Source organism: Euprymna scolopes, chromosome 46 (assembly GCF_053919585.1).
Source record: "Euprymna scolopes isolate OS-2025 chromosome 46, ASM5391958v1, whole genome shotgun sequence".
Lineage (NCBI taxonomy): Eukaryota > Metazoa > Mollusca > Cephalopoda > Sepiida > Sepiolidae > Euprymna > Euprymna scolopes.
Window position 1 is genome coordinate 94,125,209 of NC_136527.1, and position 23,847 is coordinate 94,149,055.

At 37.3% G+C, this 23,847-nt stretch overlaps 1 protein-coding gene across 1 annotated transcript in view; it reads right to left on the bottom strand.

Moving 5' to 3' along the window:
• Window positions 1–2,194: 2,194 nt before the first annotated feature.
• The window catches only part of LOC145270059 (nuclear valosin-containing protein-like), a 41,412-nt gene continuing 19,759 nt past the window's right edge, over window positions 2,195–23,847 (bottom strand). Inside the window, exons 2-10 of the mRNA XM_080125661.1 lie at window positions 16,812–16,893; window positions 14,691–14,764; window positions 12,798–12,847; window positions 11,302–11,404; window positions 10,147–10,231; window positions 7,796–8,320; window positions 6,955–7,039; window positions 6,363–6,427; window positions 2,195–2,867 (exon numbers count right to left, since the gene is read on the bottom strand). Of these exons, the coding sequence (XP_079981787.1) occupies window positions 2,655–2,867; window positions 6,363–6,427; window positions 6,955–7,039; window positions 7,796–8,320; window positions 10,147–10,231; window positions 11,302–11,404; window positions 12,798–12,847; window positions 14,691–14,764; window positions 16,812–16,892 (1,281 nt within the window). The 5' untranslated portion in view covers window position 16,893 and the 3' untranslated portion in view covers window positions 2,195–2,654. The remainder of the gene's footprint in view (window positions 2,868–6,362; window positions 6,428–6,954; window positions 7,040–7,795; window positions 8,321–10,146; window positions 10,232–11,301; window positions 11,405–12,797; window positions 12,848–14,690; window positions 14,765–16,811; window positions 16,894–23,847) is intronic.

Sequence of the window (23,847 nt, forward strand, 5' to 3'; positions counted from 1 at the left end):
GGATTCTCATTTACCTATACCTACATTCCCTCTTGTTTGGACTTAGAAATTTTCAATTGAATACACGTTGAGATGACTTGGTCTATAGGATTCTCATTTACCTATACCTACGTCCCCTCTTGTTTGGACTTAGAAATTTTCAATTGAATACACGTTGACTTGACTTGGTCTATAGGATTCTCATTTACCTATACCAACGTCCCCTCTTGTTTGGACTTAGAAATTTTCAATTGAATACACGTTGACTTGCATTGGTCTATAGGATTCTCATTTACCTATACCAACGTCCCCTCTTGTTTGGACTTAGAAATTTTCAATTGAATACACGTTGACTTGCCTTGGTCTATAGGATTCTCATTTACCTATACCAACGTCCCCTCTTGTTTGGACTTAGAAATTTTCAATTGAATACACGTTGACTTGACTTGGTCTATAGGATTCTCATTTACCTATACCAACGTCCCCTCTTGTTTGGACTTAGAAATTTTCAATTGAATACACGTTGACTTGCCTTGGTCTATAGGATTCTCATTTACCTATACCTACGTTCCCTCTTGTTTGGACTTAGAAATTTTCAATTGAATGCACGTTGACTTGCCTTGGTCTATAGGATTCTCATTTACCTATACCAACGTCCCCTCTTGTTTGGACTTAGAAATTTTCAATTGAATACACGTTGACTTGCCTTGGTCTATAGGATTCTCATTTACCTATACCAACGTCCCCTCTTGTTTGGACTTAGAAATTTTCAATTGAATGCACGTTGACTTGCCTTGGTCTATAGGATTCTCATTTACCTATACCAACGTCCCCTCTTGTTTGGACTTAGAAATTTTCAATTGAATACACGTTGACTTGACTTGGTCTATAGGATTCTCATTTACCTATACCAACATCCCCTCTTGTTTGGACTTAGAAATTTTCAATTGAATACACGTTGACTTGACTTGGTCTATAGGATTCTCATTTACCTAAACCTACGTCCCCTCTTGTTTGGACTTAGAAATTTTCAATTGAATACACGTTGACTTGACTTGGTCTATAGGATTCTCATTTACCTAAACCTACGTCCCCTCTTGTTTGGACTTAGAAATTTTCAATTGAATACACGTTGAGATGACTTGGTCTGTAGGATTCTCATCTACCTATACCAACGTCCCCTCTTGTTTGGACTTAGAAATTTTCAATTGAATACACGTTGACTTGACTTGGTCTATAGGATTCTCATCTACCTATACCTACGTCCCCTCTTGTTTGGACTTAGAAATTTCAATTGAATACACGCTGGTATTATTTTAAATTAAGGCCCGTCTCACGTCCATATATAAGAAAATAATTTTTTTGTAGATTTAGGTGTGCTAAAACCGAATCTTAAAACCGTTTCCGTCGCAAAAAAATGATTTTCATGATATGAAGAAATTAGTTTTTCGAAAAGTAGTTGATCAGTTTCCATGTAAATTTAACTTAAAATGAGCACCCACTTTCTGGCCACCTTATAGATTTCCCCCACTCTATATCTGTGCCTAAATCAAAACGCAGATTCCATGAACAAAGCTTCTTTCTTAGAACTGCACGCCTGTGGAACTCTGTTCCGTCTGCCTGCTTCCCTCCGGACTACAACTTGGATGTCTTCAAGTCCAATGTTAACAAATTCCTAATGAACCGCCCCCTTAAGTAAACATTTCAGCAAATCTCCTCACTAACGTAATGTACTTGCAATAACCCTTATCCCTGAGTGGCTTCCGGGCCTTTATAAGTGGTGATCACTGTGTAAAAAAAAAAAAAAAAAAAAAAAAAAAGGTCGGTGTTTGGTCCGTCCTCTCTGCTTCTGTTGTCGTAAATCAAAGGATTCTTCAGCACTGATCAGGAGTACTGGTTAGATATTATGAAACAATGGCATAAACATTTCATAGATCAATTCTTCAGAAGTAGATGAATCTGTCATTGATGGCCACAAAAAGATCATGGAATTGGATGATTTGTCGACAAGAAAAGAAAAAGATCTTATATTGACCAGATCAACCCAGGCAAAGCACCTGGTTTGCAGAAGGAGAGAACATAAAATCAGCTCGTATTATTTAGATTCATCTTGAGTGTGATTTTCACGTTTCAGTCGATGTAACCTCCGACCTTCTTTAGGTGTATCTTGTCAAACTCGGGAATGTTTCTGGCGAACTCAGGAATTTGGACATAATTTCAAGTGGAACCCTTTATTTACTTCATAGGGGTAGCATGTTCTTGTTCCATCAGCCATGACTGGATAGTAACTCGCTATTAGGACCTCTATCCAGTCAAGAAAAAAAGTGTCCTCCAGATCTAAAATGCACAAATGCTCAACAATTATCGAAAAATAAAAACTATCTAGAAGATTCAGCAAACATGACAGCTGAAAGCCGACTCCAAATTTGCGACCCACATAAAACCATGCTGGGTGTATTAATGTCTCATGATGACGTGTTGCACTTGAAAATTTGGAGAGAAAGTGGTCTGGTATTGGCAGGTAAATGTCTTTATAGTGCCTGCCTGCTTCTTCGGGACTGATCACCGTATTCGAGCGCGACGGAGTGTAAACATAGTTCCTTTGCTTTTATGCATGCGTGTGGTCACATTCACAACGTCGTGTTCCTACGCGTTTTTAATAAGGCAGAGATGTTTCAAAGTGGTGATCGCTGGAAATGTTCCTGCCTGTTAAAAAAATTTAAAAAACAAAGATTGTGATTTTTTTTTTTTACCCCTGCAATGGCATTAGCCAGTAACGTCTTTCCGCAGCCTGGAGGTCCATGGAGTAAAAGACCTCGTGGAGGAGTGACACCCAGCTGACGATGGATCTCTGGATGTTTCATGTGGACCAGAATTTTGCATATATCCTAGAAAGATGAAAATAACAAAAAAAAAAAAAAAATATCTTATTATATTTAGTTGTACAGGTCCGATGTTACCTGGGAACAAGTTGTGTTACAAATAAAACGTTTAAAAGAGAAAAGGGCATCCACCACTAGATTACGAAGTCTGTTTTAAACTCTGTCAAGGCATAATAAGGTCTTTCTAGCATCTCCTGCCTCCTCCCTTGAGGCTTGCATTTACTAATATCCGCGGGCTTAGAACTAACTTAGATGATGTTGAGTCATTTCTCCTTGTAAACACCCCGGATATCTTAGCATTAAGTGAAACTAACCTTCACTCCTCCATTCCCTCTAACCACTTTAACATGCCTAGTTATCTCCCACTCTACCGTAAGGATTCGGACAGACATATGCATGGACTTGGAGTCTATATTCGTAACACCCTCCCCCTGACTAGAGAAATAAAACTAGAATCAGAGGACCAGGCCTTTATGTGCTTCAGACTAAATATGCAACACAATATTAGCTACTTGTATTTTCTCTACCGCTCTCCCTCAAACCAAGACTGTACCCTAATAAACAAAGTCTCAGACAGCATAGATATAGCACTCTCCCTCGATACTAGCGCACAAATACATGTATTTGGTGACTTCAATGTCCACCACAGTAACTGGCTAGGATTCTCTAATCACACAGATGTAGCTGGTAGCGCAACACATAGCTTCTCTTTATCCCATTCCCTATCTCAGTTGGTTACATTTCCAACACGTTTCCCAGGCCAGCACGATCAACATGCCTCACTTCTAGATCTCTTTCTGACAACGGTTCCCAATGACTGTATAACAAATGCCCACAGCCCACTCAGAAATGCTGATCACGCTGTGATAATGGTAAAAATCAGCCTAAATTCTCGCCCTAAAACTGAAGACCCACTACTCAAAACAACGAGGTATTACAAAAAGGCTGATTGGGAAGCCATCAGGGAGCTCATCAGAGATGCCCCATGGCAAAATATCTTTACTCTTCCAGCGAAACAGTGTGCAAATGAGACCACTGAATGGTTCAAAACTGCTATTGAAACACATGTTCCCGCACGGAAATTCTATAGCAAGCCCCACTCTCCCCAATGGTTTACTTCTGCTTGTGCAGCTGCCATATGTCAAAGGCAGCATGCGTTCCGCAGATTCAACTGACATAAGTCCAGCTCAAACAAACAGAAGTTTATAGAAGCTAGAAATAATTGTAAGAGAATGATAGAGACAGCTAAGACAGATTACTCTGAAACCACCAGAAAGCGCATCGTTAAGCGTAGTTAATAATGGGCAGTCAACTATTCCCCCATTAACAAACAATCATGAGGTTGCTTGCACGGCAACTGACAAGGCTAATCTGCTTGCCAGTCGGTTTGCCTCAAACTCCACACTGAACTCGGTACACCACTCACTCCCTGATTTTCCTCTGCGAACAGACGCCACACTAGACGATTTGAAAATCACCCCTTCTCAGGTACATGCTATTATAAAAAACCTAGACACCTCAAAAGCATGTGGACCAGATCTCATCCCGGCTGTGCTATTAAAAAAATGCTCTGCCGTGGTTGCTCCAGTTCTCTCCAAACTTTACAATAAATGCCTTAACGAATCTTGTTTTCCCGACTGCTGGAAAACTGCCTCTGTAGTACCAGTCTTCAAGAATTCTGGTGAAAGAACTGACCCACTAAATTATCGCCCCATTAGCCTCCTCCCGCTTTTCGCCAAAATATTTGAGTCCTTAGTTAATCAAGCCCTAGTCCAGCACCTAACAGCTGCTAAACTCCTGACTGACAAACAATATGGATTCAGGCAAGCCCGTTCAACAGCAGATATCTTAACTGTAGTTTCTGAACGTATATACCGTTCATTGGATAAAACAGGGGAGGGTAGAGCGGTAGCCCTCGATATATCTAAGGCTTTTGACAGGGTATGGCACGATGGTCTCCTAAGGAAAATTAGATCATATGGAATCACTGGAAGAATTCATAAAGTAATTAAATCCTTAAGTAATAGAAAAATCAAAGTTGTCCTCGACGGTCGTACATCCAAACAATATGACATAAATGCGGGAGTACCTCAGGAGTCTATCCTTGGACCTCTATTATTCCTGATATTCATAAATGACCTCCCTGATAAAATTGTTTTGGAGATGGGTATATTTGCCGATGACACCACTCTCTATAACAAATGAACACATATCCAAGGAAATGGCAGAAACACTAGAGGATGACCTCCAATCCGTAGTGGAATGGGGACAAAAATGGTCGGTCACATTCAATGCTGCTAAGACTAAGCTTGTTTCCTTCAATAACTACAAGAAACCTTCTCTACCACCAATAGCAATGGCCAAGAACACATTGCCTGAAAGTACTTCTTTTAAACTCCTCGGCCTAACGTTTACAGGGAATATGAACTGGAATAGATACATTGAGAGCATTGCCAAGGCTGCTGCAAGGAAGGTTGGCTCCCTCTACCGTGCTAGAAAACTACTTATGCCTGACAGTATCCTATACCTCTATAAGGCAACCATTCGCCCATGTATGGAGTACTGTTGTCACATCTGGGCTGGTGCATCTGCTGCTTGTCTCTCGCTCCTGGACAGGGTTCAAAAGAGAGTCGCCAACCTGATAGGTCCTAAACTGTCATCTAGGCTTCAGCCTCTGTCCCATCGACAAACTGTGGCATCCCTCTGCCTGTTCTACAAATACTTTAATGGTGAATGCTCTGACGAACTGCAAACACTTGTACCTCCCCGACGTAACTACCCCCGACAAACCCGACAAGCTACTAGGTCTCATCCCTTTACAGTAGAGATCCCTAGGTGCAAGAAAGCCTTTTACTCCAATAGTTTCTTCCCCAGAACTGCTGGTCTTTGGAACTCCCTTCCGGGATTCTGCTTTTCCAACTGCAATGATATGCAGAAGTTCAAGTGTAATGTTAACAAACATCTTTCTACTCTTCTCCCTTCATAATGACCCAGCTAATTAAGTCCCTAATAGTAGCCCCCTGCTTCAAAGTGGCACTGTGCCTTGTTTGGAGTGAAAATTGAATAAAAAAAAAAAAAAAAAAAAAAAAAAAAAGATGTTGCAATAATACTCCATCGTTGGCCGTACCTGGCTTTTATATAGGTAGAGAATTGCATCAGGAGTGAGATATCTACTAGAGCGGTAGAAGGATCCTACCATTTTTCCAGTGGCCTTGGCAATGGATTTGATGCATGTGTTCCATTTCAGATCAGGAGTAAAGGTCAAGCCTAGAAGTTTGTTAAAACATGGAGCCTCCCCAAGACGAGAGCCATTCATTTCAATTGATGCCAGATAGGGATCAGAGTGTTGATGATGTAAAGATAGAAGTTTGGTTTTAGATGTATTAAAAGTAACCAGCCACCGCTTTCCCCATTGTACCATTTGCTCAAGATCAAAGGAGAAAAAGTCAGATATATATATAAGCAGCTAGAAAGATGGAAATAAGTAAAATAATTACGTACCAATAAACACTGTTCATTACCTCCAACATCAGCAAAAGTTGTACTTGAAATCTGAAATCCAAACTCTAAAAAAAGACAAAAATAACATAAATTAAAACTCAATAATAAAGTAGAGATATTTCCGATAGTGTTCAATACTAAAATTCTTATTAGTAGAGCAAATATTTTATCATGTAATTTACACAAGCCAAATCTATATATCTATAAAAGTGAACGTGTCTGTGTACATTTCCCTACGCAATAACTCTGTCAATTTTTAGTCTACAGACTCGAAATTTGATATACAGGGTACTGAGATTTGGGAAAATCTATGTGATTGGTTTTGGGCCAGAAATTAAGCTGTTAAGGGGGTCAAAGTTCAACAATTTGACTGTTGACAACCCTACCAAACTCCTTCGACAATTTGGGGTCTACACACTTGAAATTTTAGATATAGGCTTGTATCTGGAGTTGGGTGCTTTCTGGAGCGATAAAATGATCCAATCATTTGTTCAACGACCTTAGCAATAGACTGGATATAAGTGTACCGTTTTAAGATGCAAATTGAAAGTTACTCTAAAGAGTTTTATTAAGAGTTAATCTTAAAACCTACCTTTGCTTTGTGTATTTTTATCTGGTTGTTCTTGCCGTGAACGTTCTGACAATCTCGGTCTTTTTGATGATGGAATATCTGCATCCTAAAAAAATAAATAAGCAGTATTAGTGGCTTTGTTTTTAATTGGAATTCACCACTTGTCTCTAACCTGAAGGATAAGAATTAACAAGCTGAGCATGTGGGGTCCCCCTTTCACAAGTGAAAAATTTACTTTTACCATGACTAATGTTTGTGTAAAATTTTTAAAAAATCCAAGTTGTGATCATTAAGTGCAAACGGATCAATTAAGAAAGATGGATAAATTAAGACCTGGCCAGAGATAGGTTATTTTCAAAGTTAATTTCTAAAAGTCGTCCGATACATACCAGCAACAACTGTCACTGATGCTGTTGTTAAGAAACTTGAATCTGAATGTAGTGTTAAACAGATAGATTCCCAGAGTTTGACAAAAAGATTCCCAGAGTTTGACAGAAAGATTCCCAAAGTTCGATAGAAAGATTCCCAGGGTTCGACAAAAAGATTACAGAATCCGACAAGACATACGTGAAGGTTAGAGATTATATAAACCATAACATTCAAGATGAGAACAGCAGTCCAAAGAATCCAAATAATATAAAAAACAAATCCTCATCTCAAAAATTCAGAAACAGAAGCAAAATCCTCAAATATTTTCAATACTTATCAATCATAATAATTTGCATGAAAGCGACACGTGCAAAATTACGATTAGTGAGATATCGACGGTAGGGGGATGAGGTCAAAGGAACTCAACAATCATGACATGAATGTATACGAAACTATAAGATCAAAGTAATAGAAATCCGAACATTATACCAACCTTGGACGCCTTCACGGCAGAGACAACGTCTGATGTCGCATTCTTTCTCCTCTCATTCGGTTGAGTTGGGGTTACATCATGAGCTGAGAACCTTTTGGAATCGTAAGCTTTCAGTCGATTTCCATCCACCATTTTGTTTTTGGTCAAATTTACATCATCTGCCAAATAAGAACGATTAGTATTGGATTTTTTGTTGTTAGAAGCCATATGTATGGGAGAGTGGTTCATTATGTAAGGAGTGGAAGAGGCGACTGGTGTGGACAAAGGGGTGAGAGACGGTTTGTGATGAGGGCTGGGTGGATGGGATGGTGTCTTCGAGGAACTAGACATGCCAGTGAGAGCAGAAGGGACCGACAGGGTCGGAGATGGGGCCGGAGACGAAACCCGCTTGCAAGGCGTGGAGGTTGGTAATGTCGGTTTTGAAACGTTTGTTTCATTTGGTACTTCCATGACGTTGCTGGATTTTTCCGTCTTTTTGTTATTCTGGTAGATGGAGGTCATGAAGTTGTTCATTGCGTTTGTGTCCTGCGGAAAATACGAAAACGTTAGGAATAGCAAATGAGAAATAAAAAAAAAATTTTAAATTAAAAATAAAAACTCAGGAAAAAATTATTATAGTAAATAATTTATATATATATATATATATATATATTCACAGACATACATATACGTATATATATAGAGAGTAGAACTCCAGAATAAAGCATTAATAAATGGTAAGATGGTGAACATCTTAAAATTTGGAATATAGACTTTTGTCATTTATTTGTTATATGCTCTGTAATTACATTGAGCTTCATAAATTAAAGGATTGGTATATATAAAAGGAGAAATTTCCATATATATATATAATATAATATAAACCTGAACGTCTGTGTTGTGTCTGGTCACGAATAGGCTCCTATATGGTTGACTATTATAGAAAACTGATCACATATAATGATGTATCGAGACACAGGAATGGGTATGTTTGATCTGGCATAATGATGATTCATTAAAATTGTGGGGTCTGCATACGCGCCTGGTCCACAAAGTATGGAAATAAAAAATTTAAAAAGTAAAAAAAAAACGTTTACAAGTGTTTTTGATATAGATGTACATAATAATACTTTGATAAGTATGTTTTAACTTAAATAGGGATGGTATAATAAAATTGTAGGGTCTGCGTTCGCGCCTCGCCTCCATAGAATGGAAATAGGCACAAACTTTAATAAAGACTTTTCATATCTATCTGCGTAAGTATACTTTGATAATTATGTTTCAGTTTGAAGAAATATGGTATAATAAAATTATGGGGTGTTCGTTTGCGCTTGACCTCCATAGAATGGAAATATGTCACAAAGTTTAACAAGGTTTTTTAATATAGATCCACAGAATATTGTGATAAGTGTTTCAGTGTGAACAGGTATGGTATAACAAATTATGGGGTTTATCTATTTTATGTTTACTTTCATCATATTTTGCTTTGGTTTTGATACCCCCAAATTCGAAGCTATCTCATTACAACCCTTCCTTTTGATAACCTATCATACTTTCATAAATCAGAGTCCATTTTCTGTAGGCTGTTTTTGAACCCAGTCAACGACGGGTACTTTTGCTAGTAATATATATATGTGAAAATATGTTTCTTCAATTATACAATGCTGGCTACATGTATGTATGTATGTCTGTGTGTGTGTGTATATATATATATATATATATATATTAAATTGTAATTCAATGAATTTCAAAAAACTCTCATTGAAATGAAATGAAGTGGTTGAGTTTCATATCAAAGAATTTTTATTATTCTAAGCAAGACAAAGAATGTTTTAGAAAGTTTATCTCCTTAACCTATAGGGTTTCGATGTCTACCATCTCATCAGAGGAGTGAAAATATTAGCAAATAGTTATAAAGGTATGCACCCTATTTGCTAAAGTCAGTGAGACATGGAAAGTCAAAGTGAAAATAATATATTTATCAGAAGTTATATATATATATATATATATATATATGTATATATATATAGTAGAACCCCAGAATATGGCATTAATCTGTTCGCGGGTTGGAATCGTAAGGTGAAATCGCCGTATGGTGGAGGCTAAAAAAAAGTACATATCAAAAATTACAACACAAAATACAGTACAATATATAATACACATGTATATAATCAAATAACATTATAAATAACACTGTAAGGCGGGGCAAATACCGTAACTAGGGGCTTGAAAAACATTGTATTCCACATCGTAAACTAAAAAACAACGTATCCTAGGGCCACCGTATCCCGAGGTTCTACTGCATAGACATACACGTAGTCAATAAAGAAATGTTAACGCAAAAAGAAATGTCGATGTTAAAATGTGAATACCTTGTACATGACGTAATCAGCGTTGTCAGAGGAAAAGCTTTTCTCCGTTGTGTCGCTTTCGGCATCGATGCAATCCTCACTGTATCTGGAGAAGGAAGACGGAAAACCAAACATCAGATCAGAATTTCAAGTTCACACATAACTGGATAGATATTTAGATAACGTTTTTTTTCCCCTGATCGTATTGCAGTAACAAAGTGTCGTTATTTGATTGGACAAGCTAGCTAGTTAGTTATGATAGTCCATCCATCTGGGGTCCTGGATATGACCTAAAACTATATCTGATGGTGAGGCCGCCACCTTGCGGGCCTTGGGGAGTGTGGAACCACCCTTTAATTGCCATTGCTCCCAGGTCCACTCTGACCCTGTTAGGGTCCTAACTATGAGTTAAATAGAATCCGACTTAAAAAACAAATATACTCCATTAAATAATCGTTCCTCAAAATAACTAGATTCGGCATTAAATAACCTGAAAAACGTTGATATGCCGTAAAACAAAAACAACCAACCATCCATGTGGATGACGATGTCTCCATTTTTTTTTAAAAATTGACTCTATGTCTCCGTTGATGACTGTGAAGCCCGATGCGTCGTCTACACTGCTTTACACAGATAGAGCACGGGAAGACAGGATTTGAGTTTGGATGATGAGTGGTCGCCGCTCGTTGGTGTCTCAGTCTGCGACGTTCCATAGCTGCTCGCTCAAAAATTTAATGAAAACGTAAACGAATCTCTTAGTAAACGAGAGTTGCCTCCCTCTGCAAAATGACAAATTGCAAGTCCAATGTAAACAAATTGCAAACAGCGCTTTGTTATTTACATACCGTACTTCGGAGTAATTGCACCAAATCCAGGGGTAATTGCACCGACTAAAAAAAAAAGTGCTCTTTATATGCATGCTTGCCAAAAGAGTACTTTTAACTAGTTGGCGCCACTAATCCCGATGTATAAACACTTTTGCAGTTTTAACAAAAGAGCTACAATAATATCAGGGCGTCTCCATTCACGCTGAACATCTACAGAATGCCAACATCAATATATTAGATATGAAGCAGTCCCCTGTGGAATTTCTACAGGTCCCGCTAGTGTTAAAGAGTTATTTTATTAAAATAATCAATAATCAGTAATAATCAATCAATAACCAGTAATACTTACCGGAAACCACTCTTCTTACTAGCAATGTGCTTCTTTTCCAACTGACTCGTAAAATCATCCGCCTCTTCCGAAGATGGTTCATCCTTACAAATGATTTCGTAGGCTACGCAATAGAATTCAAAACAAATTTAAAAAAGTAGATAATTCTATATTCATAAAGTTAGGTAAGTGGTAGATAAATAGAAAAGCTAAAAAATGTTGACACACACACACACACACACACACATATAACAGTGAACTGCACGCAAGAGCATGCAGACACACCCACGCCCGTATATGGAAGAACGGTGATAAACACACAGACCCGTAAAAGTACTCGTAACAAGAAAACGATTAGTAAAGTAAACGATTAAATAATAAACAGGACAGCAAAAGTTTCATGGGCACGAGCTGCTAAAAACAGCCTATCCTGCCTTGACAGAGTACAAAATAGGCTCCGTGGCCTACTGGGTGATGCCCTTTTCTCTTTCTTGCGAGCCTGTCTTTGTGTTATCGTTACTACCATGGCAGGTGCTTGTCTGAGCTCCAATCTTTGGTCCCCCTCCCTCACCCGTCTAGCTGAAACCACTGTCAAAAATTTGCCCCACTCTTTATCTGTGCCAAAATCAAAACGTAGATTCCATAAACAAGGCTTCTTTCTTAGAAGTGCACACCTGTGGAACTCTGTTCCGGTTGCCTGTTTCCCACCTGACTACAACCTGGATGTCTACAAGTCCAATGTTAACAAATTCCTGATGAACTGCCCCCTTAAGTAAGACACTTTATCAGATCTCCAACACTAACGTACTGTACATGCAATAACCCTTATCTCTGAGTGGCTTCCGGGCCTTGATAAGTGGTGACCACCTTGTAAAAAAAAAAAAAAAAAAAAAAGAAAAAGTTGACTTATGCAATTCTTGAGAGTATGTGTTTCGTAACACAAAATCAATCACTTAATTATTATATCAATCAGTGAATCTATTTTGCCCTTAACTCATCAGAAGAAATAGCAACAATTCATCCATGAAAAAAAATCCGAAAATTGGAAAAGAAGCTGTAAATACCTTATAACATGTTTACATTATGTCCTTTTGGAATTACACTGAGCTTCTTAAATAAGGATTAGTATATATTATAAGGAAATAAAGTATATTCTCACAAAAATACACGTGTGTACAGATCACGTTGACACATCGGTTCTTGCCAGATCACCGGAAGGTTAGGTGCTTTAGGTACCGCGCTGAATCGTAGAAATTTCTAGGTTGATATCAATTTTTTTTTTTTGGCTCAATTAACACCCTTACACACACCTCGACTTTCTTTTTCGCCTTCGCGTCACGGGTTCAAGCCTGCCTACCTACCACCACTTTTTATTTTTTTTTTTTGCTCAACACACACCTCAAATTACAAAAAGTGCGTGCAATTCGTATCCTGATGAAAATAAAAAAAATTTAATGATTTACAAAAAATGCAATTCGTATCCTGATAGAAAAAGAAAATGGAAATGTACCACTAACCTCTTTCGACACTTTTCAAGAATGCAGTCCTTTTTTTCCTGTTATAATCTCTGAAAAAAATTAAATGTATAAATAAAAATAAATTAGGTACTTTGCATTTTACGATTTCGCTTGGCCACAAATATTAGAATCAAAACAATAAACGTCGGAAAAATCATAACGACAAATTACCTGTCATCTGGCTGATTTTCGTCTATGGTAGCGAGACAATGACCGTGGCTGATTTAGCGGAAACTAAGGTTTTAACAACGACTAGCGGGTGATCTGTGCGAATAGCAAAGATTGACTTTGAATAGAAAAGTTTGAAAGACGCATGAGGGTCAATGAGGCTGATCGGCAGAAGCTGGAAATCTTTAACAAGAATATCTCTGTCGCATCTTGCTGACCATGTTCCACCTTACCTCGGCTAGGGATGTTTATCCTGTGCCCCCAGAATTAACAGAGATCATACCATTCCTGTAATGATCTGGTTTCTGTTGATTGGAACCTTGAGGAGGCTTAAAGCTACTCAAATTCCAGTGAAGACCAATAGCCGCTGCCAACGAGAAATCGATGGTAAGCAGCTGTTGGGATAATGCAAATTTATTTGCAAATCTTATCAAAAGAGATGGAGAGTGCTGACATGTTGTCACTCAGCTTTCAGGGAACAGCGCAGGCTGTTTTCAAGGAGAAACTATGTGAAGGCTCCTTGTGAGCCAATAATAACGACAACAACACAGGTTCACAATTTTCAATTTCAGATATACGGCCATGATTAAATGGACCCCTTCTATCTTACCTATTTTTACTGACACATGACGTCAGGCTTCGATGAAAATAGAGTACGTCTTTGTTCGGCCGTCTTCCCAGTAGTTACCTACTCCAGAGTGCCTCCCTGCCCCTCCTTTTTGAGAGAGGGTCTGAATTGCCTCCATATTAAACTGATTTATGCTGGGCCCCCAAAACCAACAGAGATTAGACCATTCCTGTAATGATACGGTTCCGGATACGATTTTGCAGTAGAAGTTTAGTTCTGTGCAGTTCTAAGAGGTCCACCCTTCCAAGCTTTGCCTTCTCTCTTTGAGAAACGGCTGGTTTATTGCTAATCACCGAGGCGCTCTTACCGGAGAATCCCGACAGGGCTGTCCAGACTCTTTTTGCAGATCAGAGTGCCCCTCTTCGGGATCACTGACTTCTCAATCCCATTTTCCGACCCTGGTGTCTAAGTTTTTGCAATTGGAGAGGACTAAACGCATTCTTTGCCAACATCTCAATCTTAAATTTCTGTCATGTTAAAGCGACGTCTTCAATGATTAGGCATGCAGCTCGTCACCTAAAAGGAGGCGCTAAAGGAGTTCATGAACAATTTTACATAAGGGAGATAATCAACCAAGCAAAAATAAGCATTTTTTTTTTTTTGCAAGAGATAATTTGAGACGCCAAACCAATCAATGGTACAATGAAACAATTCCAATCAAAAAAAACATCTTGTTCCCACAAGAGTATAGTCCCGGAAATTGCGGAGGTAGTTTTCAAAAAGGAAAAACACTAAGTAAAGATTCAAGGTCTTGGAACACATTCCACATGACCATACCAGCGTAACAGATTCACCCCCACCCCTCCTTTGTTTTTGTTTTTTTTTTTAACTTGGGAGTCATCATTTATGGCCATCTTCAAGTCTAATGCAAACAAGTTCTTGATGAGCCGTTCCACTTAAGTTAACAAATTTAACAAATCTCCACTACTGACGATTACTATGATTCTGATAATGTGCACTCTTTAACCCTTATCCTCGAGTGGCCTCTGGACCTTGATAAGTGGTGACTCCTATGTAAAAAAATAAAAAAAAGGATGAATCTAATACGCTGGTATGGTAAAAAAATTTAAAAAAATTCAAGTTTGATTTTCGCTTACCCATATGACGACTGCAGATCTCTGGCCATCGTGCCAACACTAAAACTTTTGCTTCTTCCATGACTAGACAAATACTGTCGAAACAAAAGAAACAGAAATCATTATCATATTCAGGGCTTTACATTTACTAGTGGTGGCCATAAAGTGAGTGATCATTATACGTTAAATTATTATAGAAAAGTGATCCCTCACTTTCTTTAAACTAACATTTCTTCATATCTTGGAAACTACTCGTTTGCTGGAATTTTAAACGTTATTTTCATTTTCAACATCCTCAAAAACTTATAAATGTCTTAATTTTCCAAGTTTTTTTTTCTATAGTGTGAAAAGTCGATTGTCTGCCCCTTGCTGATCTTATATTCCAAACATTCCCAATAGGTGTCGCTAGCAGTGTATCATTCAAAAACAAGATGGAGTGAAGTTTTTCTTCGATAAAATGTTGCATAATATTTGATTTTCTTAAATTAAAAAAATACTTGATCGATTTACGTGATTTTTGGAATATGACATCTTCATGCAGTGACAAGTACGTACATTATAAAGATTTTTTTTCAGATTTTTATAGTAAAAAAGATTACTTGTGGATCATTTATAGACTTGCACCGAAAAACGCAATTTTACCCAATTTTTTTTTAATTGCTTAGAACTATAAATAACTTTCTACTCATTGATTTTTCGTCATTTTTGGATTATTACTATTTTCGCCGAAAATTTTTCGCCATGACAATTAAGTACGTAATATTGTTTTTGGTAAATATCCAGATACGCTACAACAGAACACCGCGCTCGTAACGTAAACGGAAGCTACAAAATAGTGGAAAGTAGTTCGTGGGTTCAGGGGTTAATACCATGCAAACGGTAAATTTGCCCCAAGTTTGACTATCAGATTCGTTGTCAGCGACCTCAATTACCTATATAAAAACAAATTAGAGTGGTCTGTGTTCTGTTGTAGCGTATCTGTATATTTACCTCGTTTTTGCTTAAAACAATTACATAAAAAAAACTTGATCTGTCGACTCTTAATAAGCATTATCAGCCTTATGTTCAATAACAATTTAGTAGTAAAATCATAAATTTGGATTTTCTTAGTTTAAAAAAACTAATGGATCGGTTTAAGTGATTTTTGGAATATGACATCTTCGTTCTGTATAGACTTTCGGTGCTTCTACAGAATTGGCACGAGATTTTGTAGTCGATAAAGTGAGTTTTCAGATTTAAAAAAAAAAACAATGGTCTCAACTGATTTTCTTGTCAATTCTAATAAGTTACAATGGTACCACCTTCCAAATTATACAGTCGAAATTACCTGAATATTACTGAATTATTAAAAAAAAAACTTTAATCGTGTTAGCAGGAGAAAAATTGCTGCTATCTTGTTTAAACAAAACGGAAAATTACCTCCCTTTTGAACTCTCCTGTGTCTTACGATCGTTTTCATCAAAGTCTATTGTTTATTTTCTTTAATAAATAATTTTCTACCTTATCGATTTTCGTAATTTTTGGATATAATCATCTTAAAAATACGAGGAATACGTAGATACGATTCTTTTCATGTGAAATTCAGGATTATGGGTACTAGTGCACTTATTGATCCGTGCTGAAATATTAACGTTATTATTTAAAAAGCCATTCTTAACATGGGGAGGGGAGGGTATTTTGTACCTATTGTATAATTTAACCTTACAATTGAATAAAAAAAAACATATCATAAAACTTTTATTAAAATTGGAAATACGATTTTAAAAAATAGCGCTGATCAATCAGCAAGTGCACTAGTACCGGATTATGATTTTCGAAATTCCGTCCCAATAGTGTTTCCCGATTTTTCCGTGTTTTTTTTTTTTTTTTTTTTTTTAAGTAAGTGTCATTGTGAATATACAAAAAAAAAAACAAAATAAAAGCATCGCGGTTTTATTTTGTTTTTAAGAGCCACTATGCTAGAAAAGAACGAACTCTCATTTATAAATGAATTCATACACAAAAGAAAACATCCTTATTGATAATGTCGAAACATGTGCAAGAGAACACGTGTTCGCATTTTTAGTTGGTGATCGCGAGAAACGATTAGAAATTTAAAAAAATAAAAATGTTTTCTTTTAAAAAAAAAATGGCGTTGTTTACCTGCCGAATCCGTGGAATAAGTTTGGCATCTGCTAAATAAAAAGAATCTTTGCTGGAACCGGATTTCTTTTTTGAACTCATCCTAAATTTGGAAAAGATCGTATAAATTTAGAAAAATAAATAAAATCAAATAGGTTGTTTTAGCAAAATTATCTCCCTTTGACGGTGTTAGCCGAGATTATGTCCCTTATTAAAAATTGTCTTCATCCTATGTGTATTTGTGATTTAAAAAAAAACAAGAGGCAACAATGCCACACTGCCAACACTCTACATTCTACAATCAAGAACATCTCAACTGCAAAATACGACGCACAGCTGATACAACTCTTCACTCCTTCTGTCTGTATGAGATCTTACAGGCTGCCGAAAGAACAGGTTTATCACGAATTAATATTTGTGTTTTAATTCGTTAACTAACTTACACACAACTCAAGTAGATGTTGCTCATACAAGTCGATGATACGTCCTTGACAATTAGTTTGACCATATTGGTGGCCTTTTATCTATCAGGCTGTGATATTTGCTATGTTTAGAATGTCCACCCTTCCAGGTCTTGGCTTCTCATAGAGTTTTCTCTGCAACTTCTCTCCCTCTCACACACAGACGTGATGTTACTTGTCTCAGTCTTTTCTATAAATATTATTATTGCATGTGTTCTGTTCCCTGCTTCCTTTGTTCCAGCTCTTTGAATCGGTGGTCTAGTGGTCGTCACTAATTTGCTGTTTTGATGTAGCGACCACTACATACGGTCGAGTGTCGGCATTCTTGTCACTTTGAAGAAGAACTAAGTTTTGAAAAAGTTCAGTTTGAAATGGATTTTTGTTTACAATGCACGGCCCAGGTTGGCCGATAAGAATAGCAACAAATAATAACAATAATTATTATCTTCAAGTCTCTTCTTAAAGGGGCTTCTCCTTTAAGAATTTACAACTAGTTAATCGACAGTCGACACTTTCACTGAGTTATGCCAAACAGACGGACTGTTCCGCTGTATCACAGTGTGGCTAGACTAAAACTCATCAGAGAGTAATCTAATTTACAACTAGCTTATCGACGGTAGACACTATCAATGAGTTTACGTGTGTGTGTGTGTGTGTGTGTGTGTGTGTTACGTTAACATTCGAAATGTTGATTTTAAAAGCGTTCAGGTATGCTGAAAACGAATATCGCAAGGAAAATTAGCAGAGACAAATAGTTTTGTTGCTAGTTTTATTAATGTGTGTATTTTGAAATGTAAATCACTGGCGACCATGTTTAAACAGGCGGCATATGGAAGGGGCCAACCCTCAATTTGTTCAGGTATGCTGAAAACGAATATCGCAAGGAAAATTAGCAGAGACAGATAGACAGACTACTAGTTTTGGAGCTAGTTTTATTAATGCGTGTATTGTGAAATGTAAATCCCTGGCGACCATGTTTGAATAGGTGGCATATGAAAGGGGCCAACCCTCAGTTTGTTCAGGTATGCTGAAAACGAATATCGCAAAGAAAATTAGCACAGACTGACTATAGATTCACCATCATAGTATTGAAATATTTTTTTATTTTATAAAGGAATCACTACTTATCAAGCCCCAGAGGCAACTCGAGGATAAGGGTTAAAGTGTGTACAGTAGTCAATTGGACAATATCATAGTAATCGTTAGAAGTGTCAATTTGGTAAATTGGATTACTTAAGAGGAACGGCTCATCAAGAACTTATTTACATTGGACTTGAAGACGACGAAGTAAAAATATAAAGTTGAAAGAACTAGCGAAAAATACGATTTTAACGATGCCTTTCAAATCGTAAACTGCCTGTTTACATTTTTTGCGTTTAAAAAGTGTAAAAAAAGAGCAAACCTTCAGAATCCTAAAAAGATCTCCCGGGAGCATTTTTGCAACATGAAAAATATACAAACCAAAATAAAGAGAGGAGAGGCCACCCTATTTTGGTGAAACGCACGCACGCACACACGCATACACACACACAAACGCACACATAAGCACGCATGTCACCAAGCTAAAGAAGAGAGAAGGTGGGGGAAGGAGAGAAAAGGATCGTGTTCTCTGCACTGCACGTGCCGGGGTCAAACAGAAGTTAAATGAAATCGATTAAAAATGGCTCCACAAAGTTGTGTCTGAACTTTTTATTCTATGAAACTTAAGATTAATAAAACGAAATAATCGTGACCCGTGGAAATTCCACGGCGAATATTTCGCATTCAATAAGAACAAAACGAAAAAGTAGTGAACAAATAAATATATAAGAAAATGAATGTTACCAAAGGCAAGATAAGTTACCCTTCTACCTACCTAGATCACATTTTTGTTGTTTTAACTTATTTTAAAACGTTTATTTAACACAAACAAAAGTAGCGCACAGTTTTAAGTTAGAACAATAAAGAAAGTGTCTGACATTTTAAAGTCATCTTGTGAGACTCGATAATCGCTCCAAACTCGAAAATTAAGCAAAATACTGGTAGCAACACATCCAATAAATGTCAGCAAACGTTCGAACATGTTTTCTTTTTCACATTAGCGAAACTCTTATCAGAGCAAAAGCGAAAATGAGAAGCAAAAACAAATGAAGAAGTCGGTTTTTATCGTTGAGCACAAAAACAAAAACAAAAAGAGTATCTAATCTAATAGGCCCCGTGCTATAGGTCAATCTCCAAAGTCTGTCCCATCGCCTCAGTGTTGCATCCAGTTTGTTCAGGTATGCTGAAAACGAATATCGCAAGGAAAATTAGCACAGACAGACTACTAGTTTTGGAGCTAGTTTTAGTTAATGCGTGCATTTTGAAATGTAGATCACTGGCGCCCATGTTTGAACAGGCGGCATATGAAAGGGGCCAACCCTCAGTTTGTTCAGGTATGCTGAAAACGAATATCGCAAGGAAAATTAGCAGAGACAAATAGTTTTCGAGCTAGTTTTATTAATGCATGTATTTTGAAATGTAAATTACTGGCGACCATATTGGAACAGGCGGCATATGAAACGGGCCAACCCTATCTTTGTTCAGGTATGCTGAAAACGAATATCGCAAGGAAAGTTAGCACAGACAAATAGTTTTCAAGACAGTTTTATTAATGCGTGCATTTTGAAATGAAAAGGAAAACTAGCACATCAAAGTATTGAAATATTTTTTGTTTTACAAAGGAATCACTACTTATCAAGGCCCAGAGACCACTCGAGGGTTTAAAGAGTGTGCAGTATGGGACAATATCATAGTAATCGTTAGAAGTATAAATTTTGTAAATTGGATGACTTAAGAGGAACGGCTTATCAAGAACTTGTTTACATTGGACTTGAAGAGGACGAAATAAAAATATAAAATTTAATGAACTCGCTAAAAATATTTTAACGATGCCTTTCAACTCGTAAACTGCTTGTTTACATTTGTGTACATTTTTCGAAGATAATAAAAAGTGTAAAAAAAAGTAAACGTTTAGAATCCTAAAAAGATCTCCCGGAAGCATTTTTGCAACATAAAAAATATACAAACCAAAATAAAGAGAGGAGGAAACCTACTCAAAAATATGGTTTATTACATCGCTTAAAATAAAGAAGAATCGGGGCCTCCAATAATACGATAATTTGGTGGGGAAGCAAATTGTGTTCTTTTTTCTAACTTGGTTTTAAAAAGTTTTTATTGCTAACATTTATTTTCATGAACTCTAACCACACCTCACAACCCTAATCCGGCCGGTCGGGAAAAAGTTTTTACTTTTTTAAAATTTTGTTGAAACCGACGAAATGAATTTTAATTTAAACTTCGTTTGACGTTGGCACGTCGCACGCACGCACGCACACACACACACACACACACACGCACGCACGCACGCACACATAAGCATTCGCTTGTCACCGAGCTAAAGAAGAGAGAAAGTGGGGGAAGGAGAGAAAGGGTCGTGTTCTCTGCACTGCACGTGCCGGGGTCAAACGTAAGTTTTAAAAAATGGCTCGACAAAGTTGTGTCTGAACTTTTTATTCTATGAAACTTAAGATTAATAAAACGAAATAATCGTGACCCGTGGAAATTCCACGGCGAATATTTCGCATTCAATAAGAACAAAACGAAAAAGTAGTGAACAAATAAATATATGAGAAAATGTTGTTTTAACTTATTTTAAAACGTTTATTTAACACAAACAAAAGTAGCGCACAGTTTTAAGTTAGAACAATAAAGAAGTGTCTGATATTTTACAGTCATCTTGTGAGACTCGACAATCGCTCCAAACTCGAAAATTAAGCAAAATACTGGTAGCAACACATCCAATAAATGTCAGCAAACGTTCGAACATGTTTTCTTTTTCACATTAGCGAAACTCTTATTAGAGCAAAAGTTAAAATGAGAAGCAAACACAAATGAAGAAGTCGGTTTTTATCGTTGAGCACAAAAACAAAAACAAAAAGAGTATCTAATCTAATAGGCCCCGTGCTATAGGTCAATCTCCAAAGTCTGTCCCATCGCCTCAGTGTTGCATCCCTGTTTACAAGTACTTTAATGAGATGTGCTCTGATGAATCCATAGCACTTATACCAGTGCCCGGAAAACTTGTCCCGGGAAAACTCGTCTCGAAGTCGAGTGTCGGCGTTCTTGTCTCGAAGTAAGTTTTTTTTAACACAGTTGAGTTGGAAATGGATTTCTGCACGTGCATCATGGCTGGACGATAAGAATAACAATACAAATAACAATAATTATTATCTTCAAGTCTCTTCTTAAAGGGGCATTCGGCTACGAAGTTACAACTAGCTAATCGACACGCGACACTGTCAATGAGTTATGCGAAACAGACGGACTCTTCCGCTGTATCAAAGTTATTAAGTGTGGTTAGACTGAAACTCATTAAAGCCAGTAATCTAAGTTTCAACTAGCTAATAGACATTCGGCACTTTCAATGAGTTATGCGATCACCGTCACTTGTCCAAAAACGGACTGTTCCGCTGTATCACAGTTATTAAGGGTTGTTAGAGTGTAACTCATCAGAGCCAGTAACCTAACTTACAACTAGCTAGTCAACATTCGACACTGTCATTGAGTTATGCGATACACTGCTAATTGTCCAGAGACGGACTGTTCTACTGTATCACAGTTGTAAAGGATGGTTAGACTAAAACTCATAAGAGCCAGTAATCTAATTTACAACTACCTTATCGACAGTAGACACTTTCACTGAGTTTACGTGTGTGTGTGTGTGTGTGTGTGTGTGTGTCTTTTTGTGTGTGTGTGGTTCGTTAACAGTCGGACTGTCCATTATAAAATCGTTCGGGTATGCTGAAAACGACTATCGCAAGGCACAGACAAATAGTTTTCGAGATACTAATACGTATATTTCGAGATACTAATGCGTATATTTTGAAATGTAAATCACTGGCGACCATGTTTGAACAGGCGGCATATGAAAGGGGCAAACCCTCAGTTTGTTCAGGTATGCTGAAAACGAATATCGCAAGGAAAATTAGCACACACAGACAGAGTTTATTTTGGGAGCTAGTTTTATTAATGCGTGTATTTTGAAATGCAAATCCTTGGCGACCATGTTTGAACAGGCGACATATGAACGGGGGCAACCATCAGTTTTTCAGGTATGCTGAAAACGAATATCGCAATAAAAATTAGCAGAGACAGACAGACTACTAGTTTTGGAACTAGTTTAAATTATGCGTGTATTTTGAAATGTAAATCACTGGCGACCATGTTTTAACAGGCGGCATATGAAAGGGGCAAACCCTCTTTTTGTTCAGGTATGCTGAAAACGAATATCGCAGGGAAAATGAGCACAGACAAATACTGTTGTAGCTAGTTTTATTAATGCGTGTATTTTGAAATGTAAATCACTGGCGAGCATGTTTGAACAGGTGATATATGAACGGGGGCAACCATCAGTTTTTCAGGTATGCTGAAAACGAATATCGCAAGGAAAATTAGCACAGACAGACAGACTACTAGTTTTGGAGCTAGTTTTATTAATGCGTGTATTTTGAAATGTAAATCACTGGCGACCATGTTTTAACAGGCGGCATATGAAAGGGGCCAACCCTCAGTGTGTTCAGGTATGCTGAAAACGAATATCGCAAGGAAAATCAGCACAGACTGACTATAGATTCACCATCAAAGTAGTGAAATTTTTTTTATATAAAGGAATCACTACTTATCAAGTGCCAGAGGCCACTCGAGGATAAGGGTTAAAGTGTGTACAGTAGTCAATGGACAATATCATAGTAATCGTTAGAAGTGTACATTTGGTAAATTGGATTATTTAAGAGGAACGGCTCATCAAGAACTTATTTACATTGGACTTGAAGACGACGAAATAAAAATATAAAGTTGAAAGAACTATCATTTTAACGATGCCTTTCAAATCGTAAACTGCTTGTTTACATTTGTGTACATTTTTCGAAGATAATAAAAAGTGTAAAAAAAGGCAAACCTTTAGAATCCTAAAAAGATCTCCCGGAAGCATTTTTGCTACATGAAAAATATACAAACCAAAGTAAAGACAGGAGGCACCCTACTCTAAAATATGGTTTATTACATCGCCTAAAAAAAAAAGTAGAATCTTAATTTAGACGCTCCAATATATGATAATTTGGTGGGGGAAGCAAATTGTTTTCTTTTTTCTAACTTGGTTTTAAAAAGTTTTTATTGCTAACATTTATTTTCATGAACTCTAACCACACCTCACAACCCTAATCCGGTCGGTCGGGGAAAAAAGTTTTTATTTTTTTAAATTTTGGTGAACACGACAACACACATACGCACGCATGTACACACATACACACACACACACACACACACGCACGCACACATAAGCATATCGCTTGTCACCAAGCTAAAGAAGAGAGAGAGAGAGTGGGGGAAGGAGAGAAAGGATCGTACGTGCCGGGGTCAAACAGAAGTTAAATGAAATCGATTATAAATCGCTCGACAAAGTTGTGTCTGAACTTTTTATTCTATGAAACTTAAGATTAATAAAACGAAATAATCGTGACCCGTGGAAATTCCACGGCGAATATTTCGCATTCAAGAGAACAAAAGGAAAAAGTAGT